The 23,978-nt window shown below is 34.5% G+C and overlaps 1 protein-coding gene across 1 annotated transcript in view; it reads right to left on the bottom strand.

Annotated features, from left to right (window-relative positions):
• Positions 1-23,978, bottom strand: part of LOC129264647 (nuclear valosin-containing protein-like) — a 34,172-nt gene that overhangs the window by 9,012 nt on the left and 1,182 nt on the right. The window contains exons 2-23 of the mRNA XM_054902559.2: positions 20,065-20,200; positions 17,962-18,035; positions 16,782-16,831; positions 15,772-15,865; positions 14,691-14,757; positions 13,979-14,260; positions 12,576-12,771; positions 12,164-12,228; positions 11,616-11,750; positions 10,909-11,010; positions 10,043-10,160; positions 9,248-9,386; positions 8,009-8,146; positions 6,615-6,877; positions 6,015-6,094; positions 4,865-4,987; positions 3,546-3,650; positions 2,383-2,445; positions 2,021-2,143; positions 1,506-1,605; positions 913-1,019; positions 371-447 (exon numbers count right to left, since the gene is read on the bottom strand). Coding sequence (XP_054758534.2) covers positions 371-447; positions 913-1,019; positions 1,506-1,605; positions 2,021-2,143; positions 2,383-2,445; positions 3,546-3,650; positions 4,865-4,987; positions 6,015-6,094; positions 6,615-6,877; positions 8,009-8,146; positions 9,248-9,386; positions 10,043-10,160; positions 10,909-11,010; positions 11,616-11,750; positions 12,164-12,228; positions 12,576-12,771; positions 13,979-14,260; positions 14,691-14,757; positions 15,772-15,865; positions 16,782-16,831; positions 17,962-18,035; positions 20,065-20,163 — 2,600 coding nt within the window. The 5' untranslated portion in view covers positions 20,164-20,200. The remainder of the gene's footprint in view (positions 1-370; positions 448-912; positions 1,020-1,505; positions 1,606-2,020; positions 2,144-2,382; positions 2,446-3,545; positions 3,651-4,864; positions 4,988-6,014; positions 6,095-6,614; positions 6,878-8,008; positions 8,147-9,247; positions 9,387-10,042; positions 10,161-10,908; positions 11,011-11,615; positions 11,751-12,163; positions 12,229-12,575; positions 12,772-13,978; positions 14,261-14,690; positions 14,758-15,771; positions 15,866-16,781; positions 16,832-17,961; positions 18,036-20,064; positions 20,201-23,978) is intronic.

The following is a 23,978-nucleotide window of genomic DNA, read 5'->3' as shown; positions in this document are numbered from 1 at the left end:
TTCAACATATAACAAACAACTGCTCAAACTGCAGGGTTGACAAGTCCTATATGTGTTAGATTTTTGTGAAAATAATTATTCTGAAATAATCAAACAATTCTGTAAACCATATCAGGAAAATTGTAATGAAAGGTCCTACTTCATCTATTCATGAAAAACAATGGAATTGAAAAAAGAATGAGGGAAATATGTCACAATGTGTCAAAATATGTCGAAAAACAGACAGGTCGATTTTCAAAACCTTTCACAATTTCACTATCTATCTCCCATAATATCACAAGCACAGGAGAAATAGTGCACAAATAGTCCACACATGGATGTACACATGGATAGCTGCATATGCGGTACAGGCCATATCTATAAAACTTACGTGAATCCATTACATCTTGAATCTTCTGCAAGATCGTTCAAGTTTACTTCTTTCTCCAAAATGGGTTTGCAACCATTCTGAAAATCAAATCAAAACATATAGCTGCAAATAATTAAAACATTATGACACTCACAGCTGGACATTTCTTTAACATTATCAACCATTTGCATGTCTGATTCCAACTTTTCCTGAATTTTAATCCACGTCAAGAAATGAGAGATAATTTGAAAGCTGCATAATTTTTCATATGAAGTAAAATTTGATTTTTTCGGACAAATCTTTTCCCAAAAGTCTCAAAAATAGACTAAGAAGACTTGATCACCATTATCATCATCATCACCAACATTATCAAAATCACTATCATCATCATCATTATCATTATCACCATCATCACCATCATCATCATCATCACCATCATCATCACCACCATCATCACCACCACCATCAAAATCATCATCATTATCAAAATCACCATCACCATCATTCAAGCACAAAAAAATAAAAACATGCAAGTTGCAGCCACCACAGGGCAAGAACATTACCTTTGTGATGGTTCTGAGTATTGCTTTCCTATCTTGATTTGAAGGAATTCCTACATATAGGATCTTATCCATTCTTCCTGGACGTAGTACTGCCGGATCAATAATGTCTATAACGATATCAAAACAATATTACAAGCAGAGCTGCAAAATCTGTACTTTTCTTTAAAATTATTCGAGAGCATACGATGAATGATAAACTTTGATCAATTTTCATGATCACTTTGTGCTTCTCTTACAGGAAAGTAATGAACAATTCAAAATGAGTGTCCCTTCGCCATAAATGCATGACATTGATATGATAGCACCAAAGTATACAGGTAGATTATAATGACTATCGTTATAGAATGTTGGAAGAGTTTTAATGCTGGATAAAATAAATGTACATTATCACAAGAACAGCAGTAAACATAATCCAACATGAAAATTTTGCAAAAAAGTGTTGCTCTGAGTTGCTTTAACATTAAGTTAAGCAAAAGAAGAAGGCCAGTGATTTATTTTTTCTAAATCAACATATTATCATTCACAATTTGGAATGACAACTAAAGCTAATACTGTACAAGTCTAAAAAATGGGTAAATTCAAAGAGTGTATACCTGGTCTATTGGTTGCCCCCATGATAAAAACTTGCTTCCGAGCTTCTAAGCCATCCATCTCGGTCAACAACTGATTGACAACCCTGGCACTTGATCCAGACTAAAATATAAATTACAATTGATAATTTTAGTAAATATGTAGTAAATATAATATTACGATGGTATTGCAGCATCATTTTATCATGAGGGAGAGTTGATTTAACTGTGAAACTTAAATAAGGTGAATAAGAGATAGAGAGAGAGAGGGAGGAAAAACAAAGCATAAGCAAGTGGAATGCACCTGGCAGCCTTGCCTGCATTATGCAATTCAACATAACAGATCTGGGGGGTGTTTCACAAGCATGTGGGCATGCCTTTTATACTGCACGCAACAAGGCATTTAAGTGCGACTCTAAGTCATACTTAAATCTTTGTGAAACACCCCCCAGGAGTGTTTAACTTTGTGACAAAATAGCTATTCCCCCAAAATAACCAACCTCTCTTTGAAAAGATAAATCTGTAGGTTGGATACTTACATCAGAAACATCTGATCTTCTTGGACACAATGCATCCAGTTCATCAAAGAATATAACACATGGTGAGGAATTCCTTGCTCTCTGGAAGCATTGGCGAACTGCTCTCTCACTCTCTCCTACATACTGTAATAATTTGAATACAGAAATATAGATTAATTTTCACTTAAAGACATGTTAAGTCTCTTGCAGTAGGTATAAGACTCTCATGTGAGGGAGGGGCTCTTGTTTAGGCCCTAACCTCCTTTCTCATGCCCCCCATCTCCATCTCCAAATTTTGAGAAATAAGGTATTGTCGTGCCATCATTAAGATATATCATATATTCATGGTTTTTAATCTTCATCAGGATGTGGACAGTACTTACCATATTCATCAATTCTGGACCTTTGACTGAAATAAAGTTGATTCCTGATTCATTGGCTATAGCCTGCAATCATACAATAAATACATTTGATAATTATTTTCATTTACATACAATTACATTGTGTAAATACACGCATTGTTTCTGCAAAAAAAGTATATTAGTGAGATAATAAAAAAATATATTTTGAGGATATATTTACAGCCTCCCTTGTCCTTCCTAATCTATTCAATGTAGACAATTTATTGATAACTTTGACATAAAATTGACAAGGGGAAATTGATAAAAACAATATTTGAATTGAGCTACCTAAGGCATATCATCTAGCAAACCTTAAAAAATGTAAAAGAAACATTTCTAAAGGCTAAATTATATGTCAATATATTTTGCTAGAAGTCTTGTAAAAATCAGTAAAATACAAAATCAGAATACCAAAATTTCAAATACTATTGCATTATTTGGAAGGCCAAAACAATACGTTAAGAAACCAGTATTTTCAACTTGTTTTTTAAATAGACATCTATGGTAGTAAACTTTCCATGAAACTATTTTTAAGCAAAAACAATAAAAAAAGAGTGAGCAAAAAAAATGAAGATAATTAAGACTTGGTCTTCCAAACTAAGTAGCATTGCTAGAAATTTATGACCATAAATAAGGCAATTTTATGTCTTGAAAAATAATCATAAGTCTTGTAATTAATTGCAAGTTTACAATTGATATTTGCAATCTGCTCCAAATTAATTTCTTGTATCACCCCCCTTTATTGTATAGGTAAATATAATTTCCTAAAAATTTATCCTGTTTATATATGCTAATACCACAACATTTATATTACAGACGCATAGCAGTAAGCCTTTTCCGAAACCCAACTTCATATATGCTTCACGATACTGCAATGTACCACATTTTTGGGGGGGTTTTTGCCTCAAATTAAAGAATTTTATTTGCAACAAAGCAACATAACATGTTATAAAATTGAAAATACATGAGATGACAAGACATTTTGGAAAATATAAGTACGGTAATATTGCAGTCCCATAATTCACAAAATAGCCACAAAACAAGCATCAAGAAGTCAAAACAGCAAAGTACCGATTTATGTGGTATTAATGATTTATTCATTCAATGTTATAGGTAACCAAGTTGAGCCCTGCTATGTAACTTACTTTAGCAAGGAGTGTCTTTCCACACCCTGGTGGTCCAGCTAAGAGAATACCAGGAGGGTTTGTGAGGCCAAGGGCGTGGTAGGCTTCTGGGTTACGTACTGGGGCCTGATAGGTAAGACATAATGTTATAATATTTCTGGCATCAAATATACAAAAGATTTACCATCAGTTTCCGATTGTACCAAATGCTTCACAAAATTGAAGATGTAATGAAAATTTATTCAATATCGCAGACAGCAATAATAATATATCATAAATACATCAGATAACTTAAGAATAATATTTAATTTGGCATGACTAGTGCTGTTGTCGGGAACCAAAATCCATGTCGACATGTTGCTTGAAAATAAATCCTGACATCGACAATTTCGACATGGAAAAGGTACTGTAATTTCGGCTCCCTAACTTAGTACTGGTATGTGGCAGATAACACTCACTCAATCAAATGTATTCACCTTGACACGAGTGATATCCCCACACTAGATCTAGATCTATACAGGCTCAGTTCAGGAAAAAATATTTTGACTAAGCTAGAGTGATTTCACTTCCAAATCGCTGATTTAATCCATATTTATTCTGGAGAATCAAGTTTTTGTACCACGATCCAGTCTCAAAAGTACTGCGCAATCACACTCGGAGCCAATTTGAGAATCACCTATTGCAAGTGATCATTGTGTATTATACGCTGGTACACATGTGCTGCAAACACAAGCTCCTCAAATTGACAATAAAAATAATAAAAATCAATTGATAATTTCAGTACCACTTCTGCAGCAATCCGTGCAACGATCTTCAAACGAAGGAAGGCAAGTTTTCTGTGACTTCGTGAAATGAAGTAAGCGCTCAATTACAGCAGTCACAACTTTGACAAAAACACGTGTTTGCTACTGCTCACGTCTATGTGAAAAGTAATACATTGAGAAGCAGCGTTTTATCAAGCACGGTGAATGCATCGATATTGATGGGTGAAATTCGCTAGCACGCCGCATAGAGATATATCAGATTATTGTCTGGCTAGGGCCCCGCACATATCTGCTGCCGCATTGCTCGCAGGCATTCTTTCTTAATTTTACGTGCTGCTAGGCTGAATAAACCTTTTAATTGCACCAATTACTGTGGATAAATGCTTGTAAATTTTCAGGTTACATTTAGACTCATGACTTAGGCTAGACTCCTTTTTATTTCATGTTGACATGTCGATATGGGTGCGTGCATGTCAACATGTCGGAAACATTGAAAATCCTTTGTATGTCAACATCAATGTTGATATGAGGCCTATTGACAACAGCTCTAGGCATGACCAATGTTTTGAAACTGACCAGGATAGCCATTGTGAGTTCCTCCCTGACCCCTTCTAGAGCTCCGACATCATCCCACGTCACATCAGGTATGGTAGCAAAACCTTCTCGTTTAGCCGATGGTTGGACATTGGGTAACGCTACCTGATAATAAGAAAACAGAGAACACTTGCTTTCAGAGAGAAATGACTCTAAGTAGTACTGGAACAACACAAAGGCACAACCAAACCCCCGATATGTGAGACCCAGACCTGCCAACCTTCTACAAAAAAAAAGTATTCTTAGAAGGAAAAAAGTATTTTTTGACAAAAATGAGTATTTTTAAAAATTTGTCTCAACGCAACAATTGCCAGCCTGAATGAAGTGAGATCGGTGAAAAAACATGCGATATGACTCTACTTGAAAACTTGATAATTCACCCTTTTAAACATGTGCTCGTAGGCAAGAATTTACTTGTTCCTTTCATGCAACAAGTTATTGGCCTGACAGTGATTTTTACCAGTCTCGGACTGTCGGACCGGCACTAGTGTCACGCGCTGTGTATAATACATACTCCATGATCAGAAATATTAAAAAAAATTAACAAATCATACAAAAAAAGTATTGGTGTATTCATAGCAAAAAAAGAGGAACAAATACTCTAAAAAGGGTTGTCATGTCTGGAGACCTTCTTGAAATGAGTATCTGTGTCTACTATTTCAGATGAAAAGTAGTCATGCTCTAAATCTATCATGGACTGAGCAGTTCATGGACTTTGCCAATAGAAAGATATAACAAGATTGGAATATTGATTTATTCATTGAATGGATTTGAGTCAAACTTGTATTGATCGGAATTAAAGTCATATTGGTATAATTTGGTATTGAAATTACATAAAGCGTTTTGGAAAATCATCCTGACTTTTGAAAAATGCAATCTATGGAGATGCGACCACTATCAAAAAGTCTCTCACTATAATATGTATACTATGCACTGACATGATGAAAAATAAGAAATGAATCAAAATTGAGAATTGAACAGAGACATTTCTAGAATAGCAAACTGACATTGACTCACCACAGCTACTATGAAATGTATTATTCACTGATATGATGAAAAGTAATACATTAATGAAATTAAAAGTTTCAGTTTCGACATTGACTCACTATCTTATCTGTTTAAACCCTCTTACCTTGAAATCTTCCATAGTGATGTAGAGACCTTCTAACTGGCTTTCAGAAAGAGGAGGATGTTCCTTTAACCAACTTAGAACTGAAAAATCACAGAAAACCCCCCAAATAATTGGACAGTTAAAGGATGGTGAAGATCTTTAATTACAAAATTTATTTGAGTACTTGTGGGTGTGTAACATAAAACAAAAGAAGCTTTCAATATTTTAAACTTACAGTTTAGCAAGATTATACAATCAATTTATCTTGAGTTATAGAGCCTAAAAGCAATTTTCAATGGTGGAGGAGGGGGTAATTTTGACCCAATACAATTAGATCGGAGAGTTACAGTATGTTACACTATGGTCCTATTATATAAAATTACAAATGTCACTGAACATAACTTGGAAAGTTCAGACATCAAATTACATTAAATTAAAATGGCATGAATGTAAGCCTTTCATTGTGCCTATATTATACATGATGGGATGTCTAATATGGGATCCTGTGTATTATTTCAACCTTTCATAATGAGAAACATATTTTTTTACAGCTTTTCAAAAAAGAAAGTGCAATTTGGGGGATATGTAATATATTTTGGATACAAGCATATTTCCTCTCACCCATTTTGTAACTCTCTGATTCCTTCAAATCTGAATCACTTCTTGTAGACTCGCTAACCAACTCATTGACTGACCCTGTGTCCATCTCCTCTGTTGCTGAAGTTGCCTGTCCTTGTAATGTGGCAGTGACATGTTGTGACGATACTGCTGTGTGTTGTAGCCGTGGTTGGTCAGAGGCTGATGCAGTTCCATTAGGATGCAGTGATGTCCCGAGAGTTGTATCTGATATTGGTTTTCCTGTGTTTTGGAGGTAGGTGAATACCCTGCAAGAGAATTATCAAAGGGTGTTTAATTACATTATTTGTGGGAGTAGAATGGTTTTATCATTATGATGTCATGAGTGTGTCCAGGTAATTTTGGATCACATTTCGGGACTTGAAGTGTACTATATGTATACATTAGCATAAGTGGTGCGATTATAATATCACAAGTAAACTCTCTGAAAATGTTTATGAAATTTGTACTATCACACCTCAACAAGGCTTGGTGGGAATGGCATGGTTTTACCATTATAACGTCTTGAGTTTGCCTGCATAAATTTTGATCACTTGTTGAGACTTGAAGCATACAATGCACATCTATTAGCGAAAGTGGTACAATTTATCCCACCATATATTGTATGGCAAATGTTGCTGAGCTTTATTTGCATTAAATCTGATCAAGGCTTCTTTCAAAGCAGTGTGGAAATAGAAGAATAGACCACACCTCTACATCTCAAGGTGACAAATCTCTCTATTGATAGCGAGCCTTTGAAAGAATGGGTCGTTCTTGACATCCTGTTGTTGGGAGGAGGATCTTTTTTTTTTTACTCACATGTTATGTGGTGTAAAGGGATCAATGTTTTTGTTTTTTGTTTCGTGCTGCAACTTCCCACAATCGAATATGGGGGGGGGGGGTCCTCCGCTGCTGATTTGTGGGTGGGGTGGATGATGTCCCCTTCTTTGTTCAAGCCTTGTTTGAAGAGTGTTTTTTTCTTCTAAACTTCACCTGTCTGTTATATATACAATGTACATTTGGTGTAAATTGATTAATGATTTTATGCTATTTTCATTGCTTGTTTTTTATTGCTTGTATTGTGTTGTTTGTTTTATCAGTATGAATGCACTGTGTCTTCAAAAAAATAAAATATTGATTTTCCCACTGATGAACAATTATTGAGCCTAATCATTAGTTAAAACCCTTTTCCAATTTTTTTTTTTTCACACCTACACAAATTTTACTGTAACAATAGACTTTTGAAATAGAATCATAACACAAAGCATCATCAACTAGTTCTGTTCCTTTGAAAGGTGTTGGTATCACATACCTCTATTGTCTTTTGTTACAAACCTTTCAAACTTCTCCATGATTATTAAGATCAATTCACTACATTGAAGGTTGGGATAACTTGTTACCTATTAACAGCAGCCATAGCTGCTTCCCTGCATAATGCTGTCAGGTCAGCGCCAACATAGCCAGGGGTCAAAGCTGCCAGGGTGTGGTAACTGAAGTCATCAGACAGACGCAGCTTACGACAAAGCACATGTAAGATCCTAGATGGATGGCAATAAAAAAATAAGTGCAATTTTGTGACTATCCTCAGGATAATTCTATGAAACATGTATGTCTGACCCTCTATAAGGGTGACCTTCCTTTATCAATCATGATTTGTCTCTGTTTTCTAGTTTATAGGAATAGTTGTAATGCTCTCAAATTATCATGGATTGAGCTAGTTTTGAAGTGAAAAAAAAAAAAAAAAAAGAATGGAGAAAAAAGGGGTTGGATGTGCCTCGATTAATTTCATAGAATTGCCCTTCACAGATTAAAATCTGTACTCACATTATTTTATACACTTTCATGAAGACACTATAGTCTTAATATTTCTATTGCAAATCACAATTCAGATATTTGAAATTTAAAGTGTAATGCTACCAATTCAAATAATTTTTTCTTTATATATTTTGTATTTTAACAGTAAAGATAGGCAATGATTAGTCATAAGGGGAGATAACAGGATAGTACACCTGATCAGTTGTCACAAATTGGTGGACTTCCTTGTCTTCCTACACCATGATGATCACCCTTATCCATGTATTCAGGGGGATGTTTCACAAAGATTTAAGTATGACTTAAGGCCACCGCACACCTTACCTTACATGTACCTTACTGGTCTACGACTGGTTTGTGACTGAGTGAGGGGAGATGTGACGTCACAGATCTTGTCAGCTTGAGAGTCGCAGACCGGTCAGAGACAAGTCCCAAGGAAAATCAGAAGGATTTGACATGTTGAATCCTTATGACTACCTTGCGATTCATCTCTACTCACTCAATCGCAAGCCAGTCGGTCGTACTTAAATGCCTAGTTGTGTGCGTTATAAAAGGCATGACAGCATTGGTTAGATCATGCTATTGAGGACACGCACTACTACGTATTGATCAACATTGATCAATAAGATTGAGTGTTGCATATCATGTACGCATCGGCATTGAAGTGCGACTCTAAGTCATACTTAAATCAATGTGAATCACCCTCCTTATCACCAAATATATATAAATAGATTTTTTTGCTGCTTTTATTGAACATGGGGTACTAGTTCATTATGGCTAATACTATGTAGACATCTCTACAAGCTCAAACAGAAGATAAAATGTACCTTGTCCTTGCTTTCTCATCTGGTATACCCAATGAGATCTCCCGATCAAACCTTCCAGCTCTCCTCAGGGCGGGGTCTAAAGAATCTACTCTGTTTGTCGCACCAATCACCATCACGTGTGAAGTTCCATTATTCAGTTCTGTAGGGGGCAGTATTCATAGAAAATAAAAAAATACAAGCATTTGTGTCGCTAAAATGATTATTACTGAAATTCAACTTGAGCTTTGTCTTCCTTTCATTTTTCAAATACAGTAACAGAATAGAAGATTTTCCTAGAAAGTTTAGATGATGATTTGAAAATTAGTAAAATTGTTGGATACAAATAGGAGCATAATTTGTACACAATTTAAAACATGACTCTTTTACAAAACTGAAAAAGGGTGAAGCAATATTTAATTAATTACAATTCGTTTATCATCAGATGATCCATCATTAAAAACAATGGCACTTCGTTAGAACAATAATATCAGTAAAGAAATCAATTCATTATACTAATTTTACCAAATCACCTGGGTGACTTTGAACAAAATACGAGTGGTGTGCATTGGCAAGCCTTGTATCCCAATGAGTGCTATGCCCAAGATATCTTGGGTTAGGGTATATGGAAAACATGTATCATTCTTATATCAAATTGTGTTCAATTGGAAATATATATTAAAAAAAATATGTAAATACTTGAATATACCATAATTCACCAGAGGAGCTTAAATTTTGATTACTGTTACCGTCAACAACTAAATCATATCTAAGCAAAAATCTAGGAAGGCTAATTCTCTAGATATGAAGTTGGCTTACCGTCCATACAGGCTAACAGCTGAGCAACTATTCTCCTCTCCATCTCACGTTGAGCAGTCTCTCGTTTGGGAGTGATAGCATCTATCTCATCTATGAATAACACACTAGGAGCTAATGCCTATCAAGTAAAATGAATGACATCAGAATAAATAAATGAATAATCTTTTGATTGCTATTATTTTCCCATGCCATTTCTTCACTTTCCCCTTGACTGCACCCCCCCCTCTCTCTCTCTCACACAATACACACACAGGAATACACTCCCTTTATCCCTTTATCCCTCTCTCCAGCTTTTGCTTGAAAGAAATCAGTAATTCACTCATTTTCACAATAAACTGCATGAATATGCTTGAAAAACAAAACATCATAATTCACAAAATGGATTCACCTGATTACTAATATTTGTTTGTCACCTGAGAGGTGAAAAGCAAACTGAATCACTATGACCCGCAGGTCTCTCCTCCCAATATAACTGATTGGGGGAGTGCAGTTGGACCACTACACCGGGGTTTCCCCTTACTATTACACAATTAGTGATAAGATATGGAAATGCTTCCTTTCCGACGATCAAGAAAAAATTGTTGAAGTAGAAGCACTCACTTGCCATAACGCATGCTTCCTCACACAGGGCTCATATTAATCCAAGGCCTCACCATACATAGCCTTGGATACCCTATTTCTTGGCCTGGTGCTCCTCTCATTGTCCTTGAATAGTTGTGACCTCTTTGCTTTTCCCCATTTGTGTTGCAATATTGGAATGTGCCCTGAAGAAAATAGGCCTTGCCCTAAAATATCACAATTTAATGCCTGCTATCATCAACTGTATTTAATTTCCACTACCCAAACCAAAATGGTATCAACCTTACCTGTGCTTGTTCAAAGAGATCTCTGATGTTCTCTTCCGACTCTCCTGATACGCCAGACACTATCTCTGTAGCTGCAAGCTTCAGGTACGGAAGGTCCAACTCCTAAATACCAAAAGAGAAAGGCAAGGAACAATATTCAGTCATCCCATGGAAATTTAACAAGATTGTCACTAATAGGTTGAGAAGCTTTAAAACAAACCCTATTTTATATGTTTAGTAGCTTTATGACATGAAAATAAGCCACACTTAAAAATGTTTGTTTTATATAAATGTTGCATATTATCATCAGGGTTCAATCTCCATTGAAAAATCTTTCAGAGGTTGATATAAACCATATAATAAAAACATTTTCATAGTACTGACAATTATTGCTAAACTGCATGCTTTCATTTTTCAAATGCACTCTTGTAAAACAAGATTTGTGTAGAGTGAATCTCAAATCATTAACCTAAAAGAAAAGTGTAATGTACAAAACATAAAAATCAAACCCCAATCCTAAGAAAGACATTGTCTTAAACACTTTCATTGTTCTTCTTTAATGAATATAGTGATTAACGGCAGGATTGTCAAACTAGAGGGTTACAGTGGACAGGTATGTTTCTGTAAAGTAGTAAAATACATTGTCCTGACAAATCAAGTAGAACGTTATCACTTTTAATATTGGGGTGAATCCAAGCCCCTCTTACTACATCTTTAGCCAAACTCACCCCAGCGATAGCATTAGCTAGGAGGGTCTTGCCACACCCTGGTGGTCCATGTAATAACACCCCTCTGGGTGGAGACACTCCCAGTTGTTGGTAGACTTCAGGATGCCTCATGTGGACCAGAAGCTTACATACCTCCTGAAAATTAATATAGAAAATAATTTTTAGTTATAGTACACATCTTTGTTATGCAGGGCACACTGAGAGAACAGTTTGTAGAACTCAAGTGGCTAACCTGTAAAGTCGTCATCATTATTACCTCTGATTAGGTAATAAAATAGATGGTGCAATAAAGAGGCTTCATAGTGGTAGTAGTAGATAGTGGTGGTGGTGTAGTGGTGATGATGTTGACTGTAATTGTGGTAGGAGTGGAGGAGGTGGTGTGTGGTGGTATCAGTAGTGGTGATAGAAGAAGTAGTAGTAGTAGTAATAGTAGTATTAGAAGTAGTAGTAGTAGTGGTTTTAGTATCTGGAGTAATAGTAGTAGTAGTAGTTGTTGTTGTAGTAGTAGGAGTAGTAGTAATATCGAATATGTTCAAACCATATTTTACCTCTAAGGTGCTATCATTTCCTCCAATATCAGCAAAGGTGCTTGTGGATCGCTGAGGTTCAATAACTGTTAGGAAAAGCAGATATGTACAGTTTAATGAATTACAATTAGCTGATAATGAATAATAAGTATTAGACAAGAAGTGAACAGTCGAAAAGGACATACATCACAAAGTAAAAATCCATCTTTTTTCACAGTTGAAGGTGTTTTTTTTAAAGCAAATTACCACTATTAATGAAATTAATTTTTAGACTAAAAATGTACAATAAATAGTTAATTAAGATGTAAATTGTTGATTGAAACTTAAAACAGTATAAAATGTGTCCCCTGAGATCTCAAGAACTTAACATATCAAATCCTTTCTTTCCATTTCAGTAACATATCAATTCCACAAATACAGACAAATGAAATACCTTTTTTCTTTCCTTTCCTACTGGGTCCTTCAGATTCTGAGGATCGAGGTTTCTTTTTGGTGCTGGCCTCCGTCCCGTCTTCACCTTTGGTAGATGATTTTCGACTAGGTGTCTTGACATCTTTACTGTCTATCTTGCTCGGTGTTTTAGATATATAAAAACTACTGTTTTGAGATGACTTATCTGATACAGGTTCCTGTCATAGTGATACAAATAATTTACCATGGTTTCAAGAAACATGCTGCATAATTGGTCAAATAGGACATCATGTGATAAATTGACATTTGCCTACTAATGTCATTGGTCAAAAGTAAAATCATGTCATAAATTGAAGTTTTGCAAATTGATGTCATTGGTCAATAGTGAGTACATGTCATAAATTGAAGTTTTGCCTATTGATGTCATTGGTCAATAGTGAGAACATGTCATAAATTGAAGTTTTGCCTATTGATCTTGAGGTGTAGTTTTATCTTTGATTAATCTCTCAAATTAACAGTTTGGTACAAAGAATGACAATAACAATGAACATTATCAAACTTTGAGGTACAGACAATATGGAAGTGTGTTACACTGTACACTGTCTCTTGGATAGAACTTTGCTGCAGCATCCATAAACAATTATACATTACCCATGTACATTCCTAAAGGTCATTCTTAAAGTTCAAGTCCACCCCAGAAAAATGTTGATATTAATAGAGAAAAATCAAATTAGCATAACGCTGAAAATTTCATCAAAATCGGATGTAAAATAAGAAAGTTATTACATTTTAAAGTTTCGTTTTTTTTTTTACAAACCAGTGATATGCGTAACTCAGTGACATGCAAATGAGACTGTCGATGATGTCCCTCACTCACTATTTTTTTTGTTATTTATTGTTTGAATTATACAATATTTCATTTTTTTACAGTTTTGACAATAAAGACCAACTTGACTGAACCATATAGTATTAAACAATGCTAATTCCATGATAATTTCACATGTTCAGGGAGGAATTAATTGTTGTTTCACTTGAAAATGAGGAGAAAATAAGAATATTTCATATAATAAAATACAAAAGATATAGTGAGTTCATGATGACATCAGTCTCCTCATTTGCATACCAACCAGGATGTGCATATAACTGTTTTTAACTTTAAAATGTCATAACTTTCTTATTTTACATCCAATTTTGATGAAATTTTCAGTGTTATGCTTGTTGGATTTTTCTCTTTGTATTCAAATTAACTTTTTGTTGGGGTAGACTTGTCCTTTAAATATAATACATGTATGCAAGCAAAAATTCTTTGGCCACTTTGACAAAATTTAATTTGGTGTTTTGGACCCAGTACTAATCACATCCCTAGCAACAACCCCTTCAAGATATCAGTACAACTACATATATATAATCATCCTGAAAATTTACCTCCTTCTTTTTGACATTTGGCATCAATAGCTTTGGCTTCCTGGATATCTGCTTCCCCTCATCCTCCATCAGGTCACTGAACCCTGCAAGGTCAAGGGTCACAGTACCCATCTCCATGCTGTCTCGATCATCATCTTCCCTGTCTGAAGGCCTGGGTGTGGCGTGGGGTGTGACAAGGGGAGTGGCAAGGGGCGTGGATGCAGCACTCCGGCTTTTGGGGGTGCTGGTGGGGGTTCTCTTCATGTAAAGGTTGCTCAAGGAACTGTTGACTAGGTTGGAATCCTACATGTGATGGAAAAAGATTGGAGAGTACCTAAATTTAACAATGAATTATTGTGCTTTAGGCTTAATCATAGTAACGGGGCAGGGGGGCGGGGGTAAATATCCCTGCTACCTTTGCAATACAAGTTTCCATGACTCTTTTTTCTATGATCTGTCATGTGTACAACTTCCAATACACAATTTATACCTGCTTTTACCTGCTCCCTTCCCTTATTCTAACATAACCAAAATTAACTTGGTACTGTTTATACATCATTAATCCAGATCATATCAGTCAACATGTTTTAATTAAAGTAATTTTTTTTTTAAGTTATCACCTTCAGTGAATTGAGGAGGAGTTAAACAGGGGGAGTAGAGGGGGCAAGTAAAAAGGAGCACACCCCCTCCCCTGGATCCAAACCACAAGAAAGGAAATTAAAAGTATACCTACCTGAACCTGAACGTAATCTGGATTATCAGATGAGAAACTATCACTGTTTGAGTCTTCCTCAGCGTCGCTATGAGGCAAATTATGCAAATAAAACAACAAACAATTACAATAGGTTTCAATTCAAAAATGGCATATGTAAAACCACGGACTGAACAAAATAAGATAAGTCAATATCATGGACTGAATTAACAAATGACAGATATTCTGTAGTATTTGAATTCTTCATTGAGTGGCATTTTACCTAGAAATTCAAAATCATAACCCATTTCATGTATTTTCTACCACAAAGGATAATAAAATGCAGTTTTTTTTGTATATTTTACAATTACATGATAGTATATTGATATTTCAATAAAGTCATCATGTTCCTAGATTACACTGATAAAGCAAAGCTTTAAATCATTGTCCAATTTAAGGAATACCATACCATGGATAGGCCTACAAAGATAAAACTTAAGAGAAATGATTCATCTATCAAATTTTGGTCCACTCCATTTCACAAAACTGATTACCATACATTGCAAAAATTTGGTCTTTTGGGCATCACAGTCGTTTTTATGGCATGATAGAGACATTTCATACCTCGTTTCCTGTCCTTTTGTTAATGAAACTTATTGGAGCGAATTCACATAGGTGGCTTTTAAAACCATAAGTTGAACCCACAATTTATGCAGATTTCCTGACTCAATTACGCTTATTTACCGCATATATTAACAAATGTCCAATGCTGATGCGCGCTTTTGTCACAGTGCACCAAATTGACGCCTGTTGCCATGGTTAAGTACGCTATTTTATTGAGTCCACTGTTTGAAGAGTGGACTCATTAATTCAAAACAGTGGACTCGTGAATAAAAAAGCGTACTTAACCATGGCAACATTTGTCAATTTGGCACACTGTGACAAAGTGTGAATCAGCATTGGACATTTCTTTTAACTACGCAGTAAATAAGCATAATTTATACAGGAAATCTGCATAAACCATGGGATCAACCGATGGCTTTAAAAATCACCTTTGTGAATTCGGGCCTTTGTCTTTTATCACGTTCCTAAATGTTTAATAATACTTTAATCATAAACTTACTCCTCTTGTTTACGTCGTTTTGACAGATGCCTTGCCTCAAATTCATCCAGATTATGATCAGATCTGGACTGCCTGGATTCAATGCAATTGTAAGCTATGTAGACAAAACAATGTAAGGCATGAATTAAAATATATAAAAAAAAACATGTCATATAAACCAAATATACAGCTAAATAGGCCTATATAAGGACCTATGCATTCTCAAATTCAAACTAATATTTGTTTTTTTAAACCTCAAATCTGTTAAAGATTTTTTAAACAGTTTGCAAAGTAATAATGGTAAATATTCTTAGTATTACTTCTAATAATAATAATAATAATAATACTCAACATTTATAACGCGCTTTTCCCACATGGCCCAAAGCGCTCACAATTTCATTTAACTTATTTATACAAACAAAAATCAGAATGACATATTAAATGAAGGCAGTTGCCTAGAACAAAAGGGTTTTAAGGGATTTCTTGAAGGACTCAATTGTTGGGGATTGTCTTATTGTGAGAGGGAGTTTGTTCCATTCCATTGAGGATGCAACGGTGAATGTTCTATCTCCGGTCTGTTTTCTTTTTGTTGGATATGTTAATTTAAGTGGGTCTTCAGAGGATCTAGTTTTTCTACCTGGGACATAAATTTCTAAACAATCAGACAAGTATGTAGTATTACTTCTAGCTCATAATAAGCTTTTTATCACATTACATTGATCATCCTGCAATAAAGAGTTATATGAACTTCTCCCATCTGTGTCTGTACATGTATGTGTAAACTTTGAGAGAGAACTGTTTTTCATTCAGTTATCTCAGTCAACACCATTTTGTACTCAAATACAACATTAGTTACATGTATTAGCCAATATGATACACAGGAAAGAATTACAAGTATGTAGATTTCTTTGAAAACATTATTACCATTATTAAAGGAATGATCACAACAATGTATTATGATTCCATAATTTTTAAAACGTGTCCTGGCAAAAGTATATATCTGGCATTCTATTTACCACAATAAATAGTACCTTTTTCAGCAGCTTTCTTAAAGACTATTCTTTTCTTTCTGCCATACTCTCTGAAAAGAAAGAAAAAGCAACAAGGTAGTAATTTTAAGAGATACATGTAATATGAAAAGATTATGTCCACCTCTTGATTCCTTAACCAAATATTTTCAATGAGAACAAAAACATTTATTACTCATTGTTACATAAGAAGTAGTCAGATGCATTCACGTTTAGAAATAGAAAATATATCAATTTGTGTTACTATCCACTTTCAGAAGTAGATTTTGTTGACTTTTCAGCATAATAAAATCTAGCAAAAAAAAAAAGGTGAAATTTCAAACTTGCTCCATTGTACCCTGTTTTCATTTCCAAAACAAATGACTAGAAAAAATATCCAGCCTTACAATTATTTATTGAAAAATATGTTGACAAAATGACCTCTCGTCACAACACATTAGTTTCCAGTCTAGCATATACTGTATATACGAGTGCAAGTGCGCATTCTCATCAATTATAAAGACAAATGATGCATCAAGGGGGAAGGGAGATGGGCAAGAGGGATGGACCCGAGGGCCTGTAATTCTGAAATCAGGTTTAAAGTTGTGGTTTAAGTATGAATAGCAAATTGTTACATAAATCACTAATGGTAGAGATATTATATTTCAGCTCATTTGGCTATAAAATCATTCATAATTGTCTAGGAAGTGTGAATAGATGATTGTCTTCACCAACGATGAATTAGGAAAGAGCACAGTAAACTTAAGAAACATACAACTTAATAAAAATTTCGACACTTTTGGCTTCCCATAATTTTAACACAGAGTTAGACCATGGTCTAAGTTAAACCTGACTTCAGAATACGGGCCCAGGTGTCACTTTCAGGTGGATTTAAAAAGGGCAATTTTTATAAGATAAAAAAAATATTGACAGATGATTCAGGGACTAATGAAAAAGAAAAGTTGCATCAAACTTTATAAAAGTGTGATTGAAACACTTGCCCCTGCATCAGATGTTAGAAAGGGGCTAGATTCATACCTTGCCTTGGGCACTGTTTTTCATAAATATGCCTCTGTAAAAGCCAAGAAAAAAAAAAAAAGCACATCAAAACAACTTCATTGCCACCCACTATATCTAGGAAATAATTTACTTGATGATAAGATTTCGAAAAATTAATCAGTTTACAAATTAGAAAGCTTCTTACTTGTAAATATGCTGAAGATCTTCCACCATGGCGTCTACATCCACATAGCCATTCTTTGATTCGGAGTCAACATACTGCAAAAGGAATAGTGTAGAGAAAAAAAAACATATATTCCATATTCCCTCACCTATGCAATATATATAAAAAAATATTTTCCTTTATTTAGACAGGGGTTATAATGCAAATTAATCCTGGGGCAGAAAAATTGCAGAGATTTAGAAAGAGGTTGTAAAGATTTGAGTAACCCCTTATCATAGTGTCTGCACATCTCTCTGAAACTTGATATAAATAAAAAAAATAAAAGAACTGACAAGAGCATTTTTAAAGGGGTGTTAGAGAGTAAAGAGAGAGGGGGGGTGGAATAGTGCAATCAGTACCAAGTTGCTTGTATTATAGTTCTAATAATTATAAAATTCTTATTACAGCTAATAACACAAATGCCAAAATCAATGTGGATAGTCGTTTTACATAAAGTGTGTGAGGTATAGATGAATTGTTTTACTTTTACTGATTCTTGGTGCATTTTGTGGTTTCTTGCTCAGTATCTTAAACACCGTATTGGGAGAAAGGTGAAGATCACCTTATCACTTTCAATTGAAAATTCATCCTTAAGCAAAGTTTATGTTTTTCACAATACATCAAGAAGTCATATTTCGCGTCATAACATTTCCGAAATGGGAGTTATTACATCATTTTAAATATTCTTGGCCCACTTTTGTTCATTACTTATATAAATGATATTGATATGTCATCTAGATTGCTTCAATTTATACTTTTCGCTGATGACTCTAATATATTTCTGTCGCACCCCGACCCAGAGCAATTGACGCAAATATTCAATGACGAACTAAAAAATGTTTCTAATTGGATAACAGCTTACAAACTCTCTCTTAACCTAGAAAAAACTAGCTACATGCTATTTAGCAACAAGATTACGACTGTACCAAAAGATGTAATTTTAAATGATACTGTCATTCAAAGAGTGCGATCTACTAAATTTTTGGGACTGATCATTGACGAAAAACTTTCTTGGAAAGCACATATTGATAATATTTGTAAAATCATTGCTCGCAACATTGGTGTCATTAGAAAATTAAGTTACTTCTTACCCCATTATATTTTGTTATCATTGTATTCAACGTTAATTTTACCTTACTTGAATTACGGAGTTGTTGCATGGGGTAATGCAGCGAATTCTCAAATTAATAGACTTTTTATTCTACAAAAAAGAGTGATTCGTATTATTAGTCATGCAGAATTCAGGGCACATACAAATATTCTGTTTTTGAGAAATAAAGTCTTGAAGGTTAAAGATTTATATTCTTTTCAACTCGGACAGTAAATGTACAAGTTTATCAATAAACAATTACCGTTACCTTTTAATGATATGTTTGTAAAAAATGATACAATTCATAAGCACTTCACTCGCCAGGCGAGTTCCTTTCATTAACCTCTGAATAGAACATCGTTTGCACAGAAGACATTTGTTTTTACTGGTCAAAAATTATGGAATTCTTTTTCAAAGGATATTATACAATGTAATTCAATACAAAATTTCAAAGAAAAACTTAAAAAATATCTTCTGAAGTCATATTAGATTATCTTTTTTCCCCAAAGTAATGTAATTCAGAACTTATTATGTAAATGTGTTTATTAATTTCTCTTTGTATATATGTTTAATCGTTTTATGATTTCCGTATACTGAATCATTTATTTTTATTATTATTTATTTAATTTTACTTTTATTTGTTTATTTTTTTTTATTCATTATATATATATATTGTTTATTTCTTTATTTTATCTTATTTTTTATACATAAAATTTACTTAGAAAAGGGGGCCTTCACCCTACAAGCTCTGCTTATTAGTTGGTCTCCTTCCCTTTCGTTTTCATGGTATTATTGTATTGTAAAAAAATGATTTAAATGTTATATTTTGTAAATATGTATATTGAACTATCATTGTAAATGTAAAAAGATTGAAAGAGAAAATAAATGAATTGAATTATGAAATAAGGAATCAAACCTCCAATATCTTAAAAGCATGCCCAGAACTGGAGACGAAAAGGGTGGTTACTTTCTTTATGAATGGCAGCTGAAATTACCTCCTGTACTCTCTTGAGAAGTAAACGATCTCCGTAGTAATTGGTTGAGCACTGTTTGCGATCACTATTACTCTGTCTGGAATGTTTTCCTGGAGACATTTTGTACTTCAAGTAGAAATACTGTACAATTGAAGATCTACAGGAGAGTTGAAAAAGAGACTTTTAAAGACAGTTAAAGCTGGCAATGGAATGTTGTAAAAGGTACAAAAACACAAACAACTGGAATGCCCTCAGCAGTCTCAAATGAATTACCCCCAAATAGCATCTATTCGCATTCATGGCTGTTTATTTTACACAGAATTTCATTTTTGTCCTCTCCCTCAAACAGCAATATTAATTTTCCACCCTAGCACACAATGGTTGATAGTTTGAGGACATGTTGAGTTCTAATACCATTCATAAACACAGATGACATTAGGGCCTAGATATGTACATTTAAGTCATGCTCTGCATTCAGTAACAAGTGAGGAATGACCAAACTGGTAATGTCTTAATCCCCTACGGACTGGAACAGGATGGTGCAAAGTCCTTATACAGAAATGGGGCAACAGTAAGGATGGAGACACTAACTGCGACTGTAGAGAGGACCAGACAATGTCTTTCAACCCAAAGCCAGCACTGGACAAGCCTTGTGTAGTGACTCCAGAAGAAGTACCAAGGTTTTAAAGGGAAGGTTCACCCTGACAAAAAGTTATTGTAGAAAATGCAGAAAAAATCATTAAAAAATATTGGTGAGGGTTCGAGGAAAATCCATTAAAGATTTAAAAATTTATTAGAATTCTATTTTTTTTTAATTATGATGTCATATGCGTGCAGATTCCCATGTATCATATATTTAAAAATCAATAAAAATGTCATTTTTTCAAAATTTGAAAATGGGTTATTTTGTAACTTCAGTATATCAACAGAAAAAATATTTCACATCCGCTCCTGAGAGAAGAAATTTGTTATTTATCATGAACCCTTAAAAATATTGAAATTGAAACATTTTATAACATATGGGGCAGCTGCTCGGATGACATCACAATTCAAAAGTTTATATTCTTTCTAGGAACTGTCTTAATCTTTAATAGATTTCCTCAATCTTTCATCAATGTTTTTCTTTGTATTTAACAATAAACCTTTTGTTAGGGTGAACTATCCCTCTAAGAGGTTATCACTTTAAAGGGGAATACAACCCAAATAAAAACTTGTTTTAAAGGAAAATGAAAAACTAGACGAGTTGAAAGGTAAAAGTTTGAACAATATCAGACAAACAATAAGAAAGTTGTGAAATTTCAAAAAATCAAAATATTGGTAATCACTAAACCCATGGAGACTCCAAATTGGCCGCATATGTGATGTCATAGTGATGTATGGCAAGGACTACTCTTCCATTGTACTCCAATGCATAAAATTGCTAAAATGTCATTTTTTCAAAAGTTTTACTTTGAAGTTTAAATTATATTTTTCTTTCATGAGGACATAAAACAATACATTACCTGGGTTATATTTAGACTAGCGCCTCATGGGAATGGGTACTTAGGAGAAAACCATTAATCCCTGAAAATTAAGTACATGGCCTATGGGGAAAGTAGTCCTTGCCCCTGGTCATAATTTACTTACCCAGTTGCCAATTTGAAATCTAGTCTTAGGGATCTCAATTTTATAGCAGCCATAACTTTCTAATTGCTTGTCCCAATTTCTTTCAAACTTTCACCATTCTATTCTATTTATTTTTCTCCTCTCCAACACAACATTTTATGACCATATACTGAATTCCCCTTTAAGGAACCTTTATCTAGATTTTTTGTGATGATTTTGCGCTATCAGATCAAAAACTAGGAACAAGAGCAAATTTTTTTTTTTTAATTTAAAACGGCTTATTACAACAATTAGGGTATCTATAGCGGCTGAAAAGCCTAATTGCAGAACCCTTTACAAAATTTACATAAAAATACATTCAACATCAAATAAAAAAGCACAAATTCTACAGCAAAACACATAGAAATTTTGTTTATCATGTTGGGGACACATGTATTATATTATGACATGCATCCCCATTATGATAAGCCAAAACTTAAAATACATGCAGCCAAAAAACATAACAATGAGTTCTGACTAACCAGAAAGAAGCACGGGAGGAAAAAGGGAAAAGAGACTATGAGAAAGAGAAAAAAGAGAGGTAGAGAGCAAGAGGAGGAAGAGCGGAAAGATCGGGGGCGAGAGAGAGAGTGTATGAGTGTAAGTGTAACAATGACAATTTTTATTATCATACGTAGATCCTGGTAGCAAGGCTGCCTGGTAGGTTTGAATGGATCAGTATTAGGTGTACGTTATTAAAGTTAAGTGGCCGCAATGGAATGAAGCATATGTACAATACATAAAGGCAATCATATTATAATATAAAATAACATAAATAATGATGGTACATACATTTAGAGATAAAATTGTGTTTTAAAAGGGTTAGGCCTAGGCCGAATTCAAATATTCAATTCAGTACCCCAAAACTTTTAGAATGAGGCATACTTGTCATATACTTCTAATATGGTGTGTGGTCAATTTCGTAGTGGTGGGGTATTCTGCAATTAAGCTGAAAATTGCAATTGATAAATCCTAATTTGCTGCAAAATAAATTCAAGGTGAAGAAACTACCGTTACTTAATTTGAGGCTAGAGCCCATATTGGTAAGCCAAACTCTTTTACTTATATTGTATATGCCTTCAGGCATACTAGTCTCATCTTTACATTTCGCAATAAATGCGGACTCTTCTCACAAGCGAGTGTCTTAACGTTTTAGATTATTGAATTAAACTTTTTGACTTTCTTTGTTCATGTTGTTCTCAATCTTATAATGGGCCTGAGTCATGTTGGAATTTTTTTGTTCCGGAATCCACTGGTGTTGCACCGGACCGAATCCGGTATCCCGATAAATGAATTCACGAATGGGGAAGTACAAATAAGTCACAGATTATACAATAATATTGATTTCATTTTTAACCAAAAATTCATTTAAAAAAACGAGAAAAATATTAAGAGAAGACGAGGAAAAAACTTGCTGATGTTTACGTGGCCATCTTGTTCTCTTTATAAGTAGCTAAGCTACGAGACGCATATAGATTATAGAGGGCGGCAGACTCTATATGTGTCTCGTAGCTTAGCTACTAACAAAGAGAACAAGATGGTCAAGTCGTAATCGTCAAGTTTTTTCCCCTTCTTCTCATCATATTTTTCTCGGTGGTCACCTGAAATGTAACAAAGAAACCAGTTATCAGTAGAGGCGCTGGTCCAAAGATTGGGATTGTCCCAGAAAACAAGGATATCCTAAACCAATGCAAATCCTGTCTTGATAAATTGAGATTGTCTTTGTTTATGCAGACAGTTTTTTTCTTCACTTACCCCTGCGGGACATAGATGACAATTACGGAGACTGAGAGCGATAAAATACATTCAGTGACCTCCATTCCCTCCAGTTCACCATCTATTTTTCACGACTTGCCGTCTTCCAATAAACTTGTTATGAAACCCAACAAGTTTACATTTACTCGCACACTTGATTGATGTCAGCACTTGACAGGTGAATGAACTTTCCTAGATTTCTTGTGTGAAGAAATCTTTGAAACCTGAGGCAGTACATCCCCGAGTGTAAACTAGGAGTGGGACAATCCTAATTTTCTGACCAGCGCCTCTACTGGTCTGGTTATAATTGGTAAGACTGAATAAAACATACTCTGCTCAATCATTATGTTAACCCTAAAAGGACTGGGCTATTTGAGATGTATTGAGGACTGGGGGGAGGGGCCATGATGGTCCCCCCCCCCTTCTGATCTCGGCCGCCGTACACGCATTTGCGCCGAAATTTGGCACGCACATTCTTTATCACATAAACTACAAGCTAGTATAGGAAAAAATCTGAAAATAATTATTTTTTATTT

Source organism: Lytechinus pictus, chromosome 7 (assembly GCF_037042905.1).
Source record: "Lytechinus pictus isolate F3 Inbred chromosome 7, Lp3.0, whole genome shotgun sequence".
Taxonomy (NCBI): domain Eukaryota; kingdom Metazoa; phylum Echinodermata; class Echinoidea; order Temnopleuroida; family Toxopneustidae; genus Lytechinus; species Lytechinus pictus.
Note: the sequence above shows the minus strand (reverse complement) of the source record. Positions and strands in the feature narration are given on the sequence as shown.